At 39.0% G+C, this 16,647-nt stretch overlaps 1 protein-coding gene across 1 annotated transcript in view; it reads left to right on the top strand.

The window, feature by feature from the left end:
• TOX (thymocyte selection associated high mobility group box) overlaps nucleotides 1–16,647 on the top strand; it is a 303,536-nt gene that overhangs the window by 162,862 nt on the left and 124,027 nt on the right. The window contains 1 exon segment of the mRNA XM_047727143.1: nucleotides 10,220–10,462. Coding sequence (XP_047583099.1) covers nucleotides 10,220–10,462 — 243 coding nt within the window.

Raw genomic sequence — 16,647 nt, forward strand, 5'->3', positions numbered from 1 at the left:
TTTCCTTTTCCTGGCCTCCTTGATTGAGGGAGGACCAAACCAAGAGCATAGACCATCTGTTTAGTTCTTCTCCTCTACTGATCTGGTTTCTTTATGAAGAATGTGAGTCTACATTCCCAACATTTACTGATTTCTTTGCAATGGGCAAAAATGATAAGAATGGTCATAAACACTTACAACATGTATTTTTAAGCGTACATATAAAATATGTACGTATAAAACTAGCCAGTGCTGAATGATTGAGTCCATACTGGCTGCCTGAATATGATTTAGCAAAGAGAAGTTGACCATAAGCAACAATCAATTCAACACAGGTTTTTTTTTTTTTCCTAAAAGAAAATATATTGAAGCTTAAAGACCATAAATGTTTTAAGATGTTATATTAAAACCCAATGCATTTTATTTAGTTATTATATCTACAAAAAATAAATCTGTAATTCTATGCTGTGGGTGTCCTCTCTGCCCAACGAGTTCTCGAAATACAAGCAAATCATTGAACCTCTTTGGACCTCATTTTCCTTATCTGTAGAACGGAGGCGTAGTCTTCAAGGTCTTCTCTTGAGTGAGCATTCTTTGATTCCATTTGAGCAAAAATATAGAACTCTAGAACATTACCCCAAGAAAAAAAATGCATAAGATTATTCATCACGATGAGGTTCATAACAGAAAAATCAGAAACACCCTACAAGTTTAGTAATAGGGCACCAAGAGTTGTAAATTATAGAACATGCACAGCAGGATATAATGCACAGTCATTTGAACAATAATGTAAATGATATTTATGGGCATGGAAAATTAATCATGATTCGTTTTCAATGATCAGATTAAATTACATGATGGAGTAATGACAATAATAAAAAATGATAATGTCACTAACATTCATTGAGTGCTTGTATGGGCCAGTATTTATTCAAATTATTTATATTACCTCATTTATCTCATCTAATCCTGATTACCTTAAATGAATTGAATACAATTGTATCCCTATTTTACAGATTTGGAAACTGGGGCTTAGAGGGAGTAGGTTCTCATACCTGCTTAGTGATCTGCTGAGATCGACATATAGCGTTTCTATCTTCAAAATCAGAGCTCCATCATCTGACTTAAAACAAAACCCTGAAACAGAATAGCAACTATGAACTATAAGAATCTTGAAAGATTCACATGTTTTAATAGTGGGTTTTTTTTTTTTCCTGAGTGGGTGGACTAAGAGTGATTTCTTTTCGTATATATTTTTTGGATTCTTTATAAAATAAAGCAAAAACATGTAGAACTCAATTTCAGTGTGAGAATTGAAAAACTCTGAAAAACTACAAAAATATAGCTGCATTTATACATAAAATTGTATGCTAAATAGTGAAATTTAAATGTTTTATTCACCCCTTTTAACACTCAATATGGAATGATACCTGTTGCCAGAAGAACATCTTTGGGAACCCACTAGGGTTTCAGAAGTAGCTCTTGCCCCTCAATCTGCTTTTCCTAATCATTTGTGTGTGGGTTGTGGCTTGTGGGGAAAGCACATTATTTCCCAAAAGTTTGTTTTTTGTGTTTTGGGGGTGTTTGTTTGTATTTGTTTGTTTGTTTAGCCAAAGGGAAGGCCCATATGACAACAGCATACAGGGCCTGGTTTTAAACTGTCCCCTAAAAAAACAGCTGGGAGGGATGCCTGGGTGACTCCAACTCTTGATTTCAGCTAAGGTCATGATCTCAAAGTTGAGGGATGAAGCCTCATCCTGAGCTGCTTAAGATTCTCTCTCTCCCTCTCCTGCTTTCCTTGCGTGCATGTGCATGTGTACGTGCACACAGTCTCTCTCTGTCTTTCAAATAAATAAATAAACCAATCCTGGCCTTAAGAAGAGTCAATGTTAGATATTCACCAGGGTGGCCTCAAGTCAACCCTGTTTTCTGGCCTCATTCAGGCTTTACACACTGGGTTTTCAATTATGAAATAAACACAGTCCAGTAAAAACCAGTCTCATTGGGAATAGAGTTGGGTTCAGTACCCCGTTTGTTTTGGTCAGTGGGACCACTCTTGCCCTTGATGTTTTCTTAGAAGGCCTGACCTTGGGGTGCCTGGGTGGCTCAGTGGGTTAAAGCCTCTGCCTTCGGCTCAGGTCATGATTCCAGGATCCTGGGATCAAGTCCCGCATCGGGCTCTCTGGTCAGCAGGGAGCCTGCTTCCCCCTCCCTCTCTCTGCCTGCCTCTCTGCCTACTCATGATCTCTGTCTGTCAAATAAATAAATAAAATCTTTAAAACAAAATTAAAATTAAAATTTAAAAAAAAAAAAAGAAGAAGACATGACCTTGCTGTTGAACCTCCTTGGTATGTTGTCCAGGCTTGCTCATTTGCTGGTTTTGTGATCCTCCTCCCTTGATCACATATTGCATTTCAGCAGAAGGGTCTAATATTCAGGCCCTGTTATCGGGGTAAATCTGTTTGTAACAATCCCTTCATCATCCCAGCTTCAAGTAATTCCACTTCCGTTTACACTTGACACCTCAAACATGCACTTTATTGGGAGCCCAAGTTTTTATATATCCTCTAATTCACTTCCTTTATAACAAGCTACATCTTACAGTTCTTTGCATCTCAAATCATACTTTGCAGGATGGCTTACACATAGTAGGTACATAACAAATGCTTCTATGGTAGGTGAGGTACTCATTGCCTTTTACTTAACATAGGGTACAAAAATTAATGAACACAAATAAAATAAATGTTGTACATTCTACCAAAAAAATTGCATTTTGATAACTGTTGCTTGAAAAATTAGTACATTGTGTGTTTTTAAATGAAGATGATTTATTGCTATTGTCTAACATGTGAAGAAAGACAAAAAAATTGTTTGCAGGATCATTGGCTTGAGCACATCAATGGCACTGTTGGACAATTCTTGCTGAGTGTTAAGATGATTTATGTAACAGACCGAAGCTTTGCACAGTAATACATTATAGTCTCAAGCTATCAACCCTCGTTCATGTAGAGACAAAAGAATCTGAAAAATACCTACTTCTGAAGGTCTTCTCAAAAGAAATTGGAGATAATGTTGATGCTATTTAAATTCTTTTGAAAGAAATCACCATTACATGCCATGTCTTAAGTTCTGAAAACAGAGGAAGTTTATCATTTCTCTTTTTTTAAAAATCATTTTTTTCTAATGAACTCTGTAGTTGGCTTTGCTTTCCATTTAGTTATTTGAATCAGGCAACATGAATTTTTAATAGAAGATGAAACACATTTAAACATTGGTATTTTTCTACCCTGAAATTTCAGGAATTGTGTTACAGATTAAAAATTAAGGCATTCCGTGTACATGGGATGGCAATGTTACTTATTTATCTTTTGAATAAAGAACTATATGAAAAACATATTTTACAGTGTTATAACTATAGCCATATTTTCAGTGTATGCGTGATTGCATGAAGCCATCACATAATTTAAAGATATGTACAAGATGATATCTTTTGAATTCTTCTGAGTTATGGGACTTCTTGTCACCAAAGATGGAGTGCCTTGTATAATGACTGCAATATGTGGACAGAAACCCACAAAAACAGGCCCCTCTGATGGAAAAACTAGACTTAAAAAAGAGAAGAATAGGCAAAGTTCAGAAGAGAGTTCCCATTATTTGTTCCTGGTCGGCATATTAACACTCTATCTAGACAGTATGAAAACATGAATTCTCTGTAGTCAAGAGAAAACTCACTCTAATTAACATCCCAATTCCAGATGCAATAAAGTTGAATAAGAACAAAAAATAAGAACAGGGTGTAGCAAAAGGAAATATGGATTGCAGAAAGAGAAAATAATATAAACAGGATACCCAGGTCATGGATTATGTTAAGCAATATGATTAAAAAGGAATGTGAGTATATAATTAGACAGACAGGAGGCATTGAGATCTTCCAGAAACCAGGTGAGAAGTACCCTTTCCTTTGTCACTCAAATGGGGGTACTGGGAGGGTTCAGTGGGGAAAGGACAATGGCCTTAGTCAAATGGCTGGAAAAGCTTTCAAAGAGATCAAATCGAAGGAGATAGAAAGTATCCTCTTTTACTCTCTTATAACCCAGTCTCTCTTTTTTTTTTTTTTTAAAGATTTTATTTATTTATCTGACAGAGAGAGATCACAAGCAGGCAGAGAGGCAGGCAGAGAGAGAGAGGAGGAAGCAGGCTCCCTGCTGAGCAGAGAGCCCGATGTGGGGCTCGATCCCAGGACCCTGAGATCATGACCTGAGCCGAAGGCAGCGGTTTAACCCACTGAGCCACCCAGGCGCTCCATAACCCAGTCTCTTGATTCAAGTCTCAAATACAGTCCACCAGATGGGCAATTTCACCTCCTTGCCAAGAGTCTCCCAGGGAAGACGGCCTTTCTACAACACACAGCAATGTGTTAGAAAGTGTAGCTTTTGTGGTGAATTTAGACACAAGTTCATTGACAATTTCTCTAGGTCAGTAGGAACTGAACTGTCAGGAGCCCATCCCCCAGGGCTGCGGGTCTACCTGTGTGGTTCCCTGCTGGCTAGAATTGTGGCCCTCTGCACACTCCTGTCATTATCCTCTGAGCTCTTCAGCAGCCTTTGCCTGTTCACTGTTGCCCATTATCATTTTATTCTTTCATTTCAAAAATGCAATTTCATTCCATTAAAATAAAGGTAAAACTTGATCTTAGATATTTTGGGGGGGCAATTAAATGAACACATTACATATGAATGGAGCCACACTCTGTTTCAGTATGAGTTTGGATCAATGGCAAATATACTGAAATTCCTTTATAATGGTGTCTAAATCCCCTCCATCACTGTCTGTAGTTGTTTGTTTTCTTGGCCATGACCCAATCCATGGCATGTATAAACCTATTTAATAATAACCAGAGCTATGCTAAAGCTGTCATTTATCAAGAATTTTCTATCTGATTTTTTTTTTTTTTTTTTTTGGCTTTCAATGCTCAAAAGAATCCCATGAAGGAGATTCTGAAACTGAGGCTCACAAGGAATCAGAAACTTGCCCCAGAACCTGTACTATTAAATGTTTCAGCACACTTAGATTCAGTTCCTCTCTACTGGACTCTGCTGGACTTCCAACACACTCTTGGCCATTCTTATCAGTCACTGGAGGAATCATTATGAGTACTCTCAACCCATCTAAAAATCCATCCCCTTCTCATTACAGAAAGACATAGCACTTTATAAGTAAATGTGCAAATACCAATGGTGAGATTTTAAGAAAATGACTTGAAACAGTCACTGGCTTTACTATGTAGAACCATGAAAATACTCTCTTGAGGATGATAATATTTTGAAATTACTACTTTAATGCTTCCAACGGTCCCCAGGTGGCCTTGAAAAGTTCACATGTATTACAGAATTAGCCAAGCCTTGTGACAGGACAGCCCACTCCAGTTCACATTCCATGACTCTTGGCTTCTGTTCCCTGGTCACACTGGGACGTACAGAGCCTCCCGCCCTTAGAGTAGAGCTGTCCTATCAGCACCAGCAATATGACGAGACTCTCCTGCATCTAGGACGAGGGGGTACCTGAAGGTCAGGGAGAGTCTGCTTAAGTAGCAATGATAAAACTTCGAGTTCTTTAAATCATTTAGATCACGCAGACTGGCTACTGGATAGAGCAAATAACTTTGCATGCTTTTTTTTTTTTTTTAATTTATTTATTTGAGAGAGAGAGAGATCACAAGTAGGCAGGGAGGCAGGCAGAGAGAGAGGGGGAAGCAGGCTCCCTGCTGAGCAGAGAGCCCAATGCGGGGCTCGATCCCAGGATCCTGAGATCATGACCGGGCCGAAGGCAGAGGCTTAACCCACTGAGCCACCCAGGCGCCCCAACTTTGCATGCTTCTTTCTGTCCAATGTGCCTTTCATTAACACGATGAAGATCCAAGATAAAATTTAAAGTATTGGCTTGAATTTCATGCCGCTATCCCTAAACACTTTTTTTTCTCTGTGTAGATGGTCACTATTGACTTTTATCATTCCCTGAGGTGAAGGCAAGCTGTAGGGCTCAGACTGCTGATAAGGTTCTTATCTCTAGACCGGAAGGGGTAAAAGACACTATAAAGTGGGATAAGGAATAAGAGACCACCTTGCAAGTCTACAACCATTCTTCTCCAGAATTCTACTCTGCAACCCAGCCCTATAGATTCTTAGAGGACCTGGGACATCGATGGTCTCTAATTCAGGCTGGGGGTGGGGGTGGGGGAAGCATAATCCTCTATCTCAGGGGATATGCAAAGGTCTTAGAAAGGACATTGGTCCCAAGACAGCTGGAGAATGAAAAATACTTGAAATTCATGGCCTTCCTGAGACTCAAGGGAAGAAAATAAGCCCAAGTCAGAAAAGGACCCTAAGTCAGTAGACAAGTATATTAGGTCCACCGTGTCACCCAGGGATGGCCTTAACAGAAGCCTTCTTTGACTTCCCACACCCTGGTCTCATCACCAAGGTCCCTATTCCTATGCTCAGCGTACTTTCTCATCCCCTTCATGCTCCCTTGCTGCCAACCAGGCCTGGGACATTACACCTGCCATTGTCAAGGGATCCCGATGTGGAGCTGAGGCTTCCTTGGGGTCCTTAGCTGATGCTCAACCTGCAGAGGGGCTAGGTTCCAACAACTTCTGAGAACCCAGGGGCCCCAAACTCACCCTTACAAATCCTCTGGGACCTCTGTGTCTCTATGGAATGGTAAGTACAAGCCATTTCAGAGAGACAGATCAGCAGCCAGAGAGGGACACGAAATTACCCTGCCCCAGACTTCCTCAGGCTGCTTAAGCCTTCGTATCTCTAACAGGATGTGTCTGGCTTCCTGACATGCGGAGAGATTAATGTTATATACTGTGTTGTCAGCTGACCAGTGCGAAGTCTTGGGAATACAGGGTGTATATTCAAGCCCTTGGAATAACAATGCCATTTTCACAGATTTCATGGCTTTAAAAAGTCATTTTAGCATTCATTCATTCATTCATTCATTTATGCCTTCATTCAGTGATTCATTTGTTAATCCATTCAACAGATATCGAATACAGATTGTAACTGGGAAGTCTCCTGGAGAATAAGGAAAACACTCGATCATATCCTATTGTAATGCTTTCCTCCCCAAACTGCGATTTTCTCTAATAATATATATCTTACTATTGTTAAGTCAAATTTATTCTTACTAAGTTTTTCTAAATTAAAATAGAGATGTCAAGTCATAGAAATCAACATTGAGGAATTAGCTTATTCACTTCCACATTAAAAAATAATTAGTAATTAGTCTGGCATTGGGGTTTTTGTGAGTTTTGTGACATTTTGACACTCATACAATTATTATGATACTTTTATATGGCATCCATTACACTGTAATGGGCTCATGGCAAATAACCATATCATGACTTCTAACATAAAGAACAGAAACTGCTAAGTAACCTTATGTTGTTAAAATTCCTGATCCACGTAACTACCCATTACCAGTTAAGTTGTGGAATCTGTGGTTTAGGTATATAAGTGCATGGATTAAATAACATTAATGTGCAATTACATGAAAATAAACCATGTAGCTTTATTAAATTGCAGTGCAATTGTTATCACTCGGTGTAAAGTGATACCAATTAAACCCTCCTTTAAAACATCACAAATTAAGATTTAACTACAAAGAAATGCTAGCATGTAAAGTTTATGGTAAACCATGGATAGAATATCCCTGAGTATTTCCAGAGGCTTAATAGCATTTATAAAATTAAAAACATCTTTCTCCTTTATCCCTGGCATTAACTGTACCTAATTTAGGGAAGTTTCAAACTGACACCATTAACTTCTTAAAAAAGATGTATGAATAACTTCACTTCTGAAATGTCAACACAAAGACAAATTATGCATTCTTGTGTTCATACTGAGTAAATATTTTAGTGGGATAGGCACTGGGATGGAACTTGGGATAAGGAAAGACTTGAGACCAAAGCTAATGTTAATTCTTAAGTTTTGCTGGTCCAAGACCATTGGATATTGACAACTTTGTATCATTCTTCCTAATAAAATAGTAGCAATTAAACTGCTTCTCTATCACAGCATATGTCTATCCCTCCCTTCAATATATACTGAGCTGGTTATTTACCAGCTGAGTCAAAGTGACTTAAATTCCGAGTCTGGATTTTCACTTCAGGAAATCAGGATAATGATAGCCACACACAGGATTATTGTTAAGGATTAAATGACTCAAAGGACTTCATACAGCACTTTTTACAAAACCAGCATTAATACACGTGCTTCCTCTCTCTCCCACCTCCCACTTCAAATCTTTCATGCTTCTTCTTAGGTCAATACTTGTACCAGGAACTGATGGTTTACCTCTATAGACTCAAGGTCTAAAATATACCAAGCAACCGAGAATTTCATCAAACTTAGGACTTTGACACCGACCACGACTGTATTTTTCAGACAAGAGATCTAAACTATAAACAGGAAAATTTGGTACCTGATGATTGAACTTTAGAGCTGGTGATTTGGTTAACAGAACTCTAGATATTCAAGGACAGTGATCCGCAGAGATGAATCAAATCTTTCCCTTCACCTACACCCCACCCCCACCCCGCCCAGTTGCTAACCCACAGGAGCCTCTACGTGACCAGGTCTGAATTCCAGATGTTCCCAGGAGCGCTTCATTTCATCATGTCTTCTGACAGCACCTAAACAAATAGATCAAAACTTGTACAACATTTAGCAAGTGCAACTTGAAGATTTTCTTTCTGTTAGACAAATAGATGCCATCTGGAAAAAATAACCCGAGGCGCTTGGATGCAGGAACATGAAGTTTATTGGCTGAACACCCAATGAATACCTTACACTACTTTCTTTGGCTCCTACCCTCGGCCTGCTCATTTCAAATCTTGCCCATTTCAGCTGGCTCTGTGCTGTTAGACAAGTCCCATTACTTGGGCACTCAAATACTAGGAAGACATGCTTAATTTGAAAGATAGGCTTGCGAGAGGGATCAGGACCCAAATTGTTTCCTTTTTATTATAACACCTGCTCTATAAAGGACTGCTAAGTATCGCTATGCCTTGATCTTAATTGGGAACAATATTTTATTATCCGGTCCCTCCTCAAATTTTCAATGTTTACCACTTTCCGTTTTAAACAGGAGTGTCCTCATATAATCTTTCCTTCCTTTTTTGCTCCCTCCCTTCCTCTTTTCTCTAAAGCTACTTTCCAAAAGGAAAAGCCCCACATATGTTGTTATTTATTTTAATGATGGTCTTTTATTCCTCAATTAGTATTACAACAATGTCAGTGTGATATTGCCTTTCAAATTAGCTGAAAGAAATCTAAATGACAGCAATATTATTTAGCAGCTTTTTAGAGGAACGTCAAATAAATGTGAGTAGCCAGAAATCAAGAAAACTATCTTCATTTTATTTTAATGGTATACTCTTTGAAATAAAAATAGCTTTTAATGTTTTTTTATAGGTCAAACTTTCTATGCAAACACACGTATATAAAATGCCCAAGTTAGGTCTTTACTCATTATTTTTCTTTTGTCAGTTGTGAGCACGCGGTTTTTCCAAACTCAAAAACAACTGTCCCCAGAACTTCTGGAATTCATTTTATTATTCATTATCTCATGATCTGAGCAGTAGGAAGTCCTATGAAACATGTTTGATTAAACATGAATTTTATGGGGCGCCTGGGTGGCTCAGTGGGTTAAAGCCTCTGCCTTCAGCTCAGGTCATGATCCTGGGGTCCTGGGATCAAGTCCCTCATTGGGCTCTCTGCTCAGCAGGCAGCCTGCTTCCCCCTCTCTCTCTGCCTGCCTCTCTGCCTACTTGTGATCTCTGTCTGTCAAATAAATAAATAAAGTCTTTAAAAAAAAAACTGTGAATTTTATAAATTGCCTCCTTCTCCACAATTCCCATGAAAAAAGTATTCATCTAGATTAAAACTCCGGAAAATTTTAATGGGACCTTTGAAATCTGTTTGAGTTCAGTTTCTTGGAAAAACAAAACTGCCTAATGGAAGTACTCTTTATACAAGGAGTGGATATGCCTTTGAGGCAGCTTTCCTCCATACATAGTAGTGAAATCAGAGCAGGGTAATCTGCGTGTTTGAAATGTCTTTGCCAAATCCATAAGGCTGCTTATGATAATATCTGAATGGGTCGTGTGTGTTTGTTCACGGTGACGAAGAAGAAGAGGGATGATAATTTGCAACAATATCCCTTGTCTTTTCAGTCTTACCCTGGCCCGAGCCTGGAAAGTGAAGACTTCAACATTCCACCAATCACCCCGCCTTCCCTCCCCGACCACTCTCTGGTACACGTGAATGAAGTCGAACCTGGTTACCACTCTCTGTGTCACCCAATGAACCATAATGGCCTGCTCCCATTTCATCCACAAAACATGGACCTACCTGAAATCACCGTCTCCAATTTGCTGGGACAGGACGGAGCCCTGCTTACTAACTCCATTTCTGTGGTAAGAATCTGCTTGCCGATTGGTGGTGGGGAGCGAGGAACATAGGAGGGTAAGGTCGACTTTCATGGGAGAAGTTTTGCATTGTAGTAACACAGGATTCTGAAACTAGGCATACGTTTTTAGCTAGGGAAAATGTTCTCCGTAAGTTCCTGAAGTAATTTTCGGTCTTCTGTTGAATTCAGGGCAAAAATCAATTAATTACCTGTTTGATCACTCTTACGTCTTACTCAAAGTTCTAAGCACTATTAGACACTGAAGGCCCTATCGTAAAGTTGAAATGTCTAACTAGATTTCAGATAAAAGGTTATCTTAAAAGGGCCACCTCTCACTTACTGCCAGATTTCTCACTACAAGAAAGACCCTCACATCTTCTGAACAGGAACTGCTGTTCGACTAGATTTCTCCCCCATTTCCCACAGATTTACAGGATAGGAAAGCAAGAAAACCATCTTCATTTTTATTTTGGCAGTACAATTTTAGTGATCAAAATTTATCTCCATTAAAGTGTTTCAGTCTATTGGATCCATTGTCCCCCTAAACCTTCGAGTGTTCTGTACTTCTTAAAGTTAGTGAGAATGTCTATCGTCCAGGAAAACCAGCAAAAATTAAATTTCCAGCCTCTACCCCAAAGCCCAGGGATCTGAATTTTTAACAAGCATCCCATGTTTGAGAAACACTGACTTGTAATGAAATCTTTCCTTCTGGTTTGTGTGTCATCTAAAACCTTAGTAATTTCTCTGTCTGTATCGCAAGTAGTGAAAAATAGTTTCCGCAGTATATGGCCAAGGACAGAACATTTACCTTGTCATAAAACTCTCCCTGAGGTTAACAGTGACTTTTAATTAGCACTCTTTTGTTTCCGTTGTTCAATAAGTTAACAGTATGTGTAACTCGATTGTCATTTTGGTAAGTCACTCAACAGTGCTGTCGGGCTCACAATGAACAAATTGATTAACTGCTTGTCTTATATGGTTTCTGATAGGCAACATTTACATTATCACTAATCAAAAACATTTGGGGATGTATCTCTAACTTGAGGGAATTCACAAAAAGGTTTTCCTATTAATCACGAATGTAAAGGGCGTGGGGCTGGGATTGGAGAGTATCAAAAGAAACCCTGAAGTCATTTTTCAAGAATGAAGCCCAGAGCTTCATGCCATGATAGTATCCAGATTCTCTTAAGAATTGTCAGCTAGCTCAGTGGTCAAGAGAGAACTCATTCGCATCACTTGTGGTGGCAGAAAATTATTGCCTCGATTTTTTATTCTACCTGTATAGATTAGTCCTAAGAGTATTAACTATGGCTTCCTTAAGTAGAACGTGGATTTTTAAATGAAGATGCTAAATTCGTAAATCTGCATCATGCTGTACTTCAAAGCAGTCACCTTGAAAGGTCACATGTCCATTCCTCTTTGGGGCTTGGCCTTCAGACCCTGTTCTCGAGTCAATGAGGCGTCCAAGTGATGCCTTCATAGGCACCACCTGTGTGCTAAGAAGGCGAAGAAGAACGCATACGGCGTATACACTATCAAGTCGGTCCTCTAAGCTTTCTCACAGTGTGAATGGAGCAGGGCTGTAGAAGGGATAATGAGATACTCCACTACGTAATTTAAGTCTCCAAACCCTTTTTTTCTTTATATAATTTGCCTTCTTAGCATTCTGAGGACCATCTTGATATACCACTCGCTTGTTAACTGAGGCTTCTTCAGTGTATACGTGCATACATGCATTGTGTACAACTTCGACATACATGTATCAAGGATTTCCCCAGAGCTGTCAAAATGGCAGTCACTCCATCCTTAAATGGCATGCTCAGAACTTGACCTAGTCACAGTGAAATGCATCATTTTCTAGGTCCTTCTTCCACTGTGTTTTCCTCTTGCCCTATCCAGACCTTCTCCTCATCCAAATCTCTTTATGCTTTCCCCACCCAACCCAATGTCAAAAATTGAACTTTAGGTATTTTCCCTTCAACATGGTATTTCCTTTGAAACTTTTAACACTGCAAGGCAAAGGGGCCCCATCTGGCCCACGTTAAGGGGATGAAGCTCTAATTTGCTGTTCTGGTTCTTTTTTTTTTTTTACTTTTAAGATTTTATTTATTTTTTTGACAGAGAGAGAGAGAAAGATTACAAGTAGGCAGAGAGGCAGGCAGAGAGAGGGGGAAGCAGGCTCCCTGCTGAGCAGAGATTCCCCATGTGGGGCTCAATTCCAGGACCCTCAGATCATGACCTGAGCCAAAGGCAGAGGCTTAACACACTGAGCCACCCAGGTGCCCCATGCCATTCTGGTTCTTGGCAAGTCTCATCTAGCAGGACTTTTCATAGGATGGTGAGCCTTCCCCATACCTCCCAAACTATATTCTGAGGAGGACATCCACTTTGCTTGCTCCCAGTACTGGCCTTACCATTTTATGCTGTTATGTAAAAAGCTACTCTGACAAATAATCCAAGTCTTGGTGAGGCTTTGATGGACTTTGGCACAGTCCAATAGAACTTTCTGGGATAATGTCTTTTCTGTTAGTCATGTTGTCTGATAGCAGTATTCATTGACTATTGAGCACTTTAAATATGGATGGATGACTGAAGAACTAATTTTTATTTTATTATATTTGAATTATTTTACATTTAAGATAGCTACGTGTTCCTAGTGGCTCCTATACTGGACAGTGTAGGTCTAGGTAATGTGGTAATGTTGATTCTAACATTAAATCTATATGAAACCCATTTTTCAAGTCAATGTGGTCTTGGCAAAATTAGTTTTGGAGATTAAATTTATTGTAAGAATCCTAAAAAAAAAAAAAAAAAAAAAAAAAAGAATCCTCCTTCAAGGCTGGGATCTCTGGCTGGAGTCCAGGAACCAGAGTTGGATATGCTGTAAAGTTGTGATAGAAATCTAATAAAGTTGGCAGGGCCGACTTCATAGGAGTCTGCTAATTCCTTTGAGAAATAAGGAGCCTCTTCAACTCTTTTGAAGTATCATGTGTCTAGAATACCATTCATCAGTGTGTACATTTTAAATGCTTACCATGATCTAAATGTTTGAAAGTGCTCACATGATTGATAAGACAAGGTCACTGTCCTTCAGAAGCTTGTAAATTATGGAGAAAACATAAATAGGTATGAAGCAATCAGAGTAAGATATGAAGCAATTAGAGGCCAGGAGAAATGTTAATTCAGTTTTACTGGCCAATGAACCCAGTAGGAATTCCTAGTTGGAAGATGTGAGAGTAATCTGGTTTAGGTAGTCTATAAAACCTAGTGGAAAATGTAGGGCTGCAGGCAGGGTCTGAAAGGTGGTTTCGATTTGGACAAACAGAGAGGGAAATAAAAGCCATATCTGAGAGCATTTGCAAAGCAGGTTGGTTATTTTAAGTTGGAAGATTTGACCAAAGGCTTCAAAAACTAATGAAAGGACTATGGGCTTGATAAGATGGATTCAAAGAAAGCATTGGCTGTTTTCACTCAAGGCAAAAACATTATGAAAGCAGTCAGAGGAAATCCTTCTGGTTTCTTCCTGGGTGGATAGTGGTGGTAAGAAACTGGAGTTGTGGAAATCCTGGGCAGCCAGTTGTCATAACTCAGGCAAGAAGTGTTGAGGAGATACACAGAGCGGGGACACTGAGAACAGAAAGATGACTACCGAGCTGTTTTCACATCATTCCCAAATACAAATGGATCTGAGGATGAACAACCCTTCATACAGCCCTATATTTTACATTTCAAAAGCACTCAGGGGTTCCTTGCTCTGAAAGGAACTTTAAGACCATGGAATATGTTCTTCATGTTTCTTTGTAAAAACAATCTAAAACTCTTCCCTAAAAACTTGGCATGTGCGTAATGTGATTGCAAAGTTTAACAACCGAAGTCTTGGTCAGTTTGCCAATTGTTGAAATATATTTGTGAAGAGGGCACTGTGTAGGTCATCAGTGCTCATACAGACAAGGAAGTCATGACTACAGAAATCCAGATGTAAGAGCTGCTCGCCTAGAAATTACGGTGCTTTTTCCAAACCCTTCTTTCAAGGTCACTTACAGTAATAAGAGCTAACACTTGTAGATTCAAAATAATAAACTTGCGGCAACTTTTATGTGCGTATGAGTATAAACCACCCTAGGCAGATTTATGTATAGGATCAACCATCTCCAGTTGTATTTTCTAGAAGCTTTTCAATGTTATAAACCCAAGCCTTTGCTTTTAGTGTGGTTCTCACATCTTGGTGTTAGTATCTTCACATGACGGAATTTCAGAATTTGAATGCATCAACGGAGTGGAAATATTTTAGTTTTCATTTAAGTATTATATATATTTTAGAGCTGGTTGTCATGTTTAAATGCAGATGTATTACCGTGTCACATATGTTATTTTTATATAATATAAATTATTATATATTATATCATTTTTGATATTTCATCTTAATGATAAATTTTCTTGTGTCTGCTTGTTCTTATCCCTAGTGGCAACATAAGTGATACAGACTTACTGATTTTAAGCATTTCCAACAAACGTCTATTGTATTAGACATAAAAAAGTTAGTTCGTAATTAGAAATCAATGACTGAATGAGTAGTAGTATCTCAATTTCACAATTGGAAAACAGAACTAAAGAGGGGTTAAGTGACTTGCTCGGTGGCTCAGCTCATAAATGCCCCAGCTTTCTTACCTGAAAAACAAGGATAAAAATAGTCCTTACCTCATGGGGTTAAATGAATATTGAAGAATTGCTTAGACCAGTTGTTGGCATAGGAAGCATTATGTAAGTTTGTTAAATAAATGGGAAAAGTGGGGTGCCTGGGTTGCTCAGTCAAGCATTCAATTCTTGGTTTCGGCTCAGGTCATGATCGCATGGGTTGTGACATCCAGCTGAGTTGGCTCATGCCACGGCGAGAGTCTGCTTGAGATTCTCTCTCTCCCTCTCCCTCTGGAGCTCCCCAGACACACAGGTTCTTTCTCTCCCGTTCTCTGTCTAAAACAAACAAACAGACAAACAGGGATGCCTGGGTGGCTTAGCCAGTTAGGTGTCCAACTCTTGATTTCAGCCCAGGTCATGATCTCAGGGTCATGGGATCAAGTCCCACATCAGGGTTTGGTTCAGGGCAAAGTTGGCTTATCCCTCTCTCTCTGCTTCGCCCCCTGAACTCTCTAAATGAAATAATCTCTCTCTCTCTAAAACAAACAAGTAAATAAATAAAACCTTTAAAAATAAATAAAATAAAATAAATCAATCTTTTAGGAAATAGAAAAAGCAAGCTTTTTCTTGACTCTTTTGGAGGAGTTAAAAATGCATGAGAGAGATTTTTCCAAAGAGTTATTTATACTTTGATCCTTAATCTTCTTCACATCTTTAGAGGAAAAAAAAAAAAAAAAGACCAGAGTAAGCCTCCTATTCACCAAAAAAGGCTTTACCTTTTACTGAGTATCCTTATATACCATTATCACTTAAACCAACATCTTGGGGCTAGACCACCTCAGTTCCAGTCCTGTCACTGACACTCACCAGCTGTGTGACAGTGAGCAACTAATATAACCTTTCTGTGCCTGTTTTCTTATCTATAAAATGGGTTATAATAGATATTTAATCCTATAATGTGAACATTAAAGAAGTTAGTGTCTGTAAAGTAGTGCCTGTCACACAGTAGGTACTAGGTACATTCAGTGGGACTTCTTTTCTGATTAAAATGTTGCCAAGGCAGAATATCTAGATTGTTTTCTGAAATTTATCATAAACCTATATGGAGGGGTGCCTGGGTGGCTCAGTGGGTTAAGCCTCTGCCTTCAGCTCAGGTCATGATCTCAGGGTCCTGGGATCAAACCCCATATCAGGTTCTCTGCTCAGCAGGGAGCCTGCTTCCCCATTCTCTCTCTGCCTGCTGCTTTGCCTACTTGTGACCTCTCTCTCTCTCTGTCAAATAAATAAATAAAATCTTAAAATTAAAGAAAAGAAAAGAAAAGAAAAAACACCTATATGGAGAGTGAAGCACACTTAGGGTGAAATTTCTTCTTCCCCAGATTTCCAGCATTCCCTTTTTATGTATTCTTGCTGGTGCCATTTTATATGTCAGTAGTCAGTTGGGACTCCCACAAGAAGTTTGATTCCTGGCACTTAAAAAAGGTTCCATTTTCTTAAAGTCCCTGTTTTCTAAGCCCAGTCTATAAAACAGGGTAGAATTTCTATTAGTATATACTG

The sequence above is a fragment of the Lutra lutra genome, chromosome 4 (genome assembly GCF_902655055.1).
Source record: "Lutra lutra chromosome 4, mLutLut1.2, whole genome shotgun sequence".
NCBI lineage: Eukaryota > Metazoa > Chordata > Mammalia > Carnivora > Mustelidae > Lutra > Lutra lutra.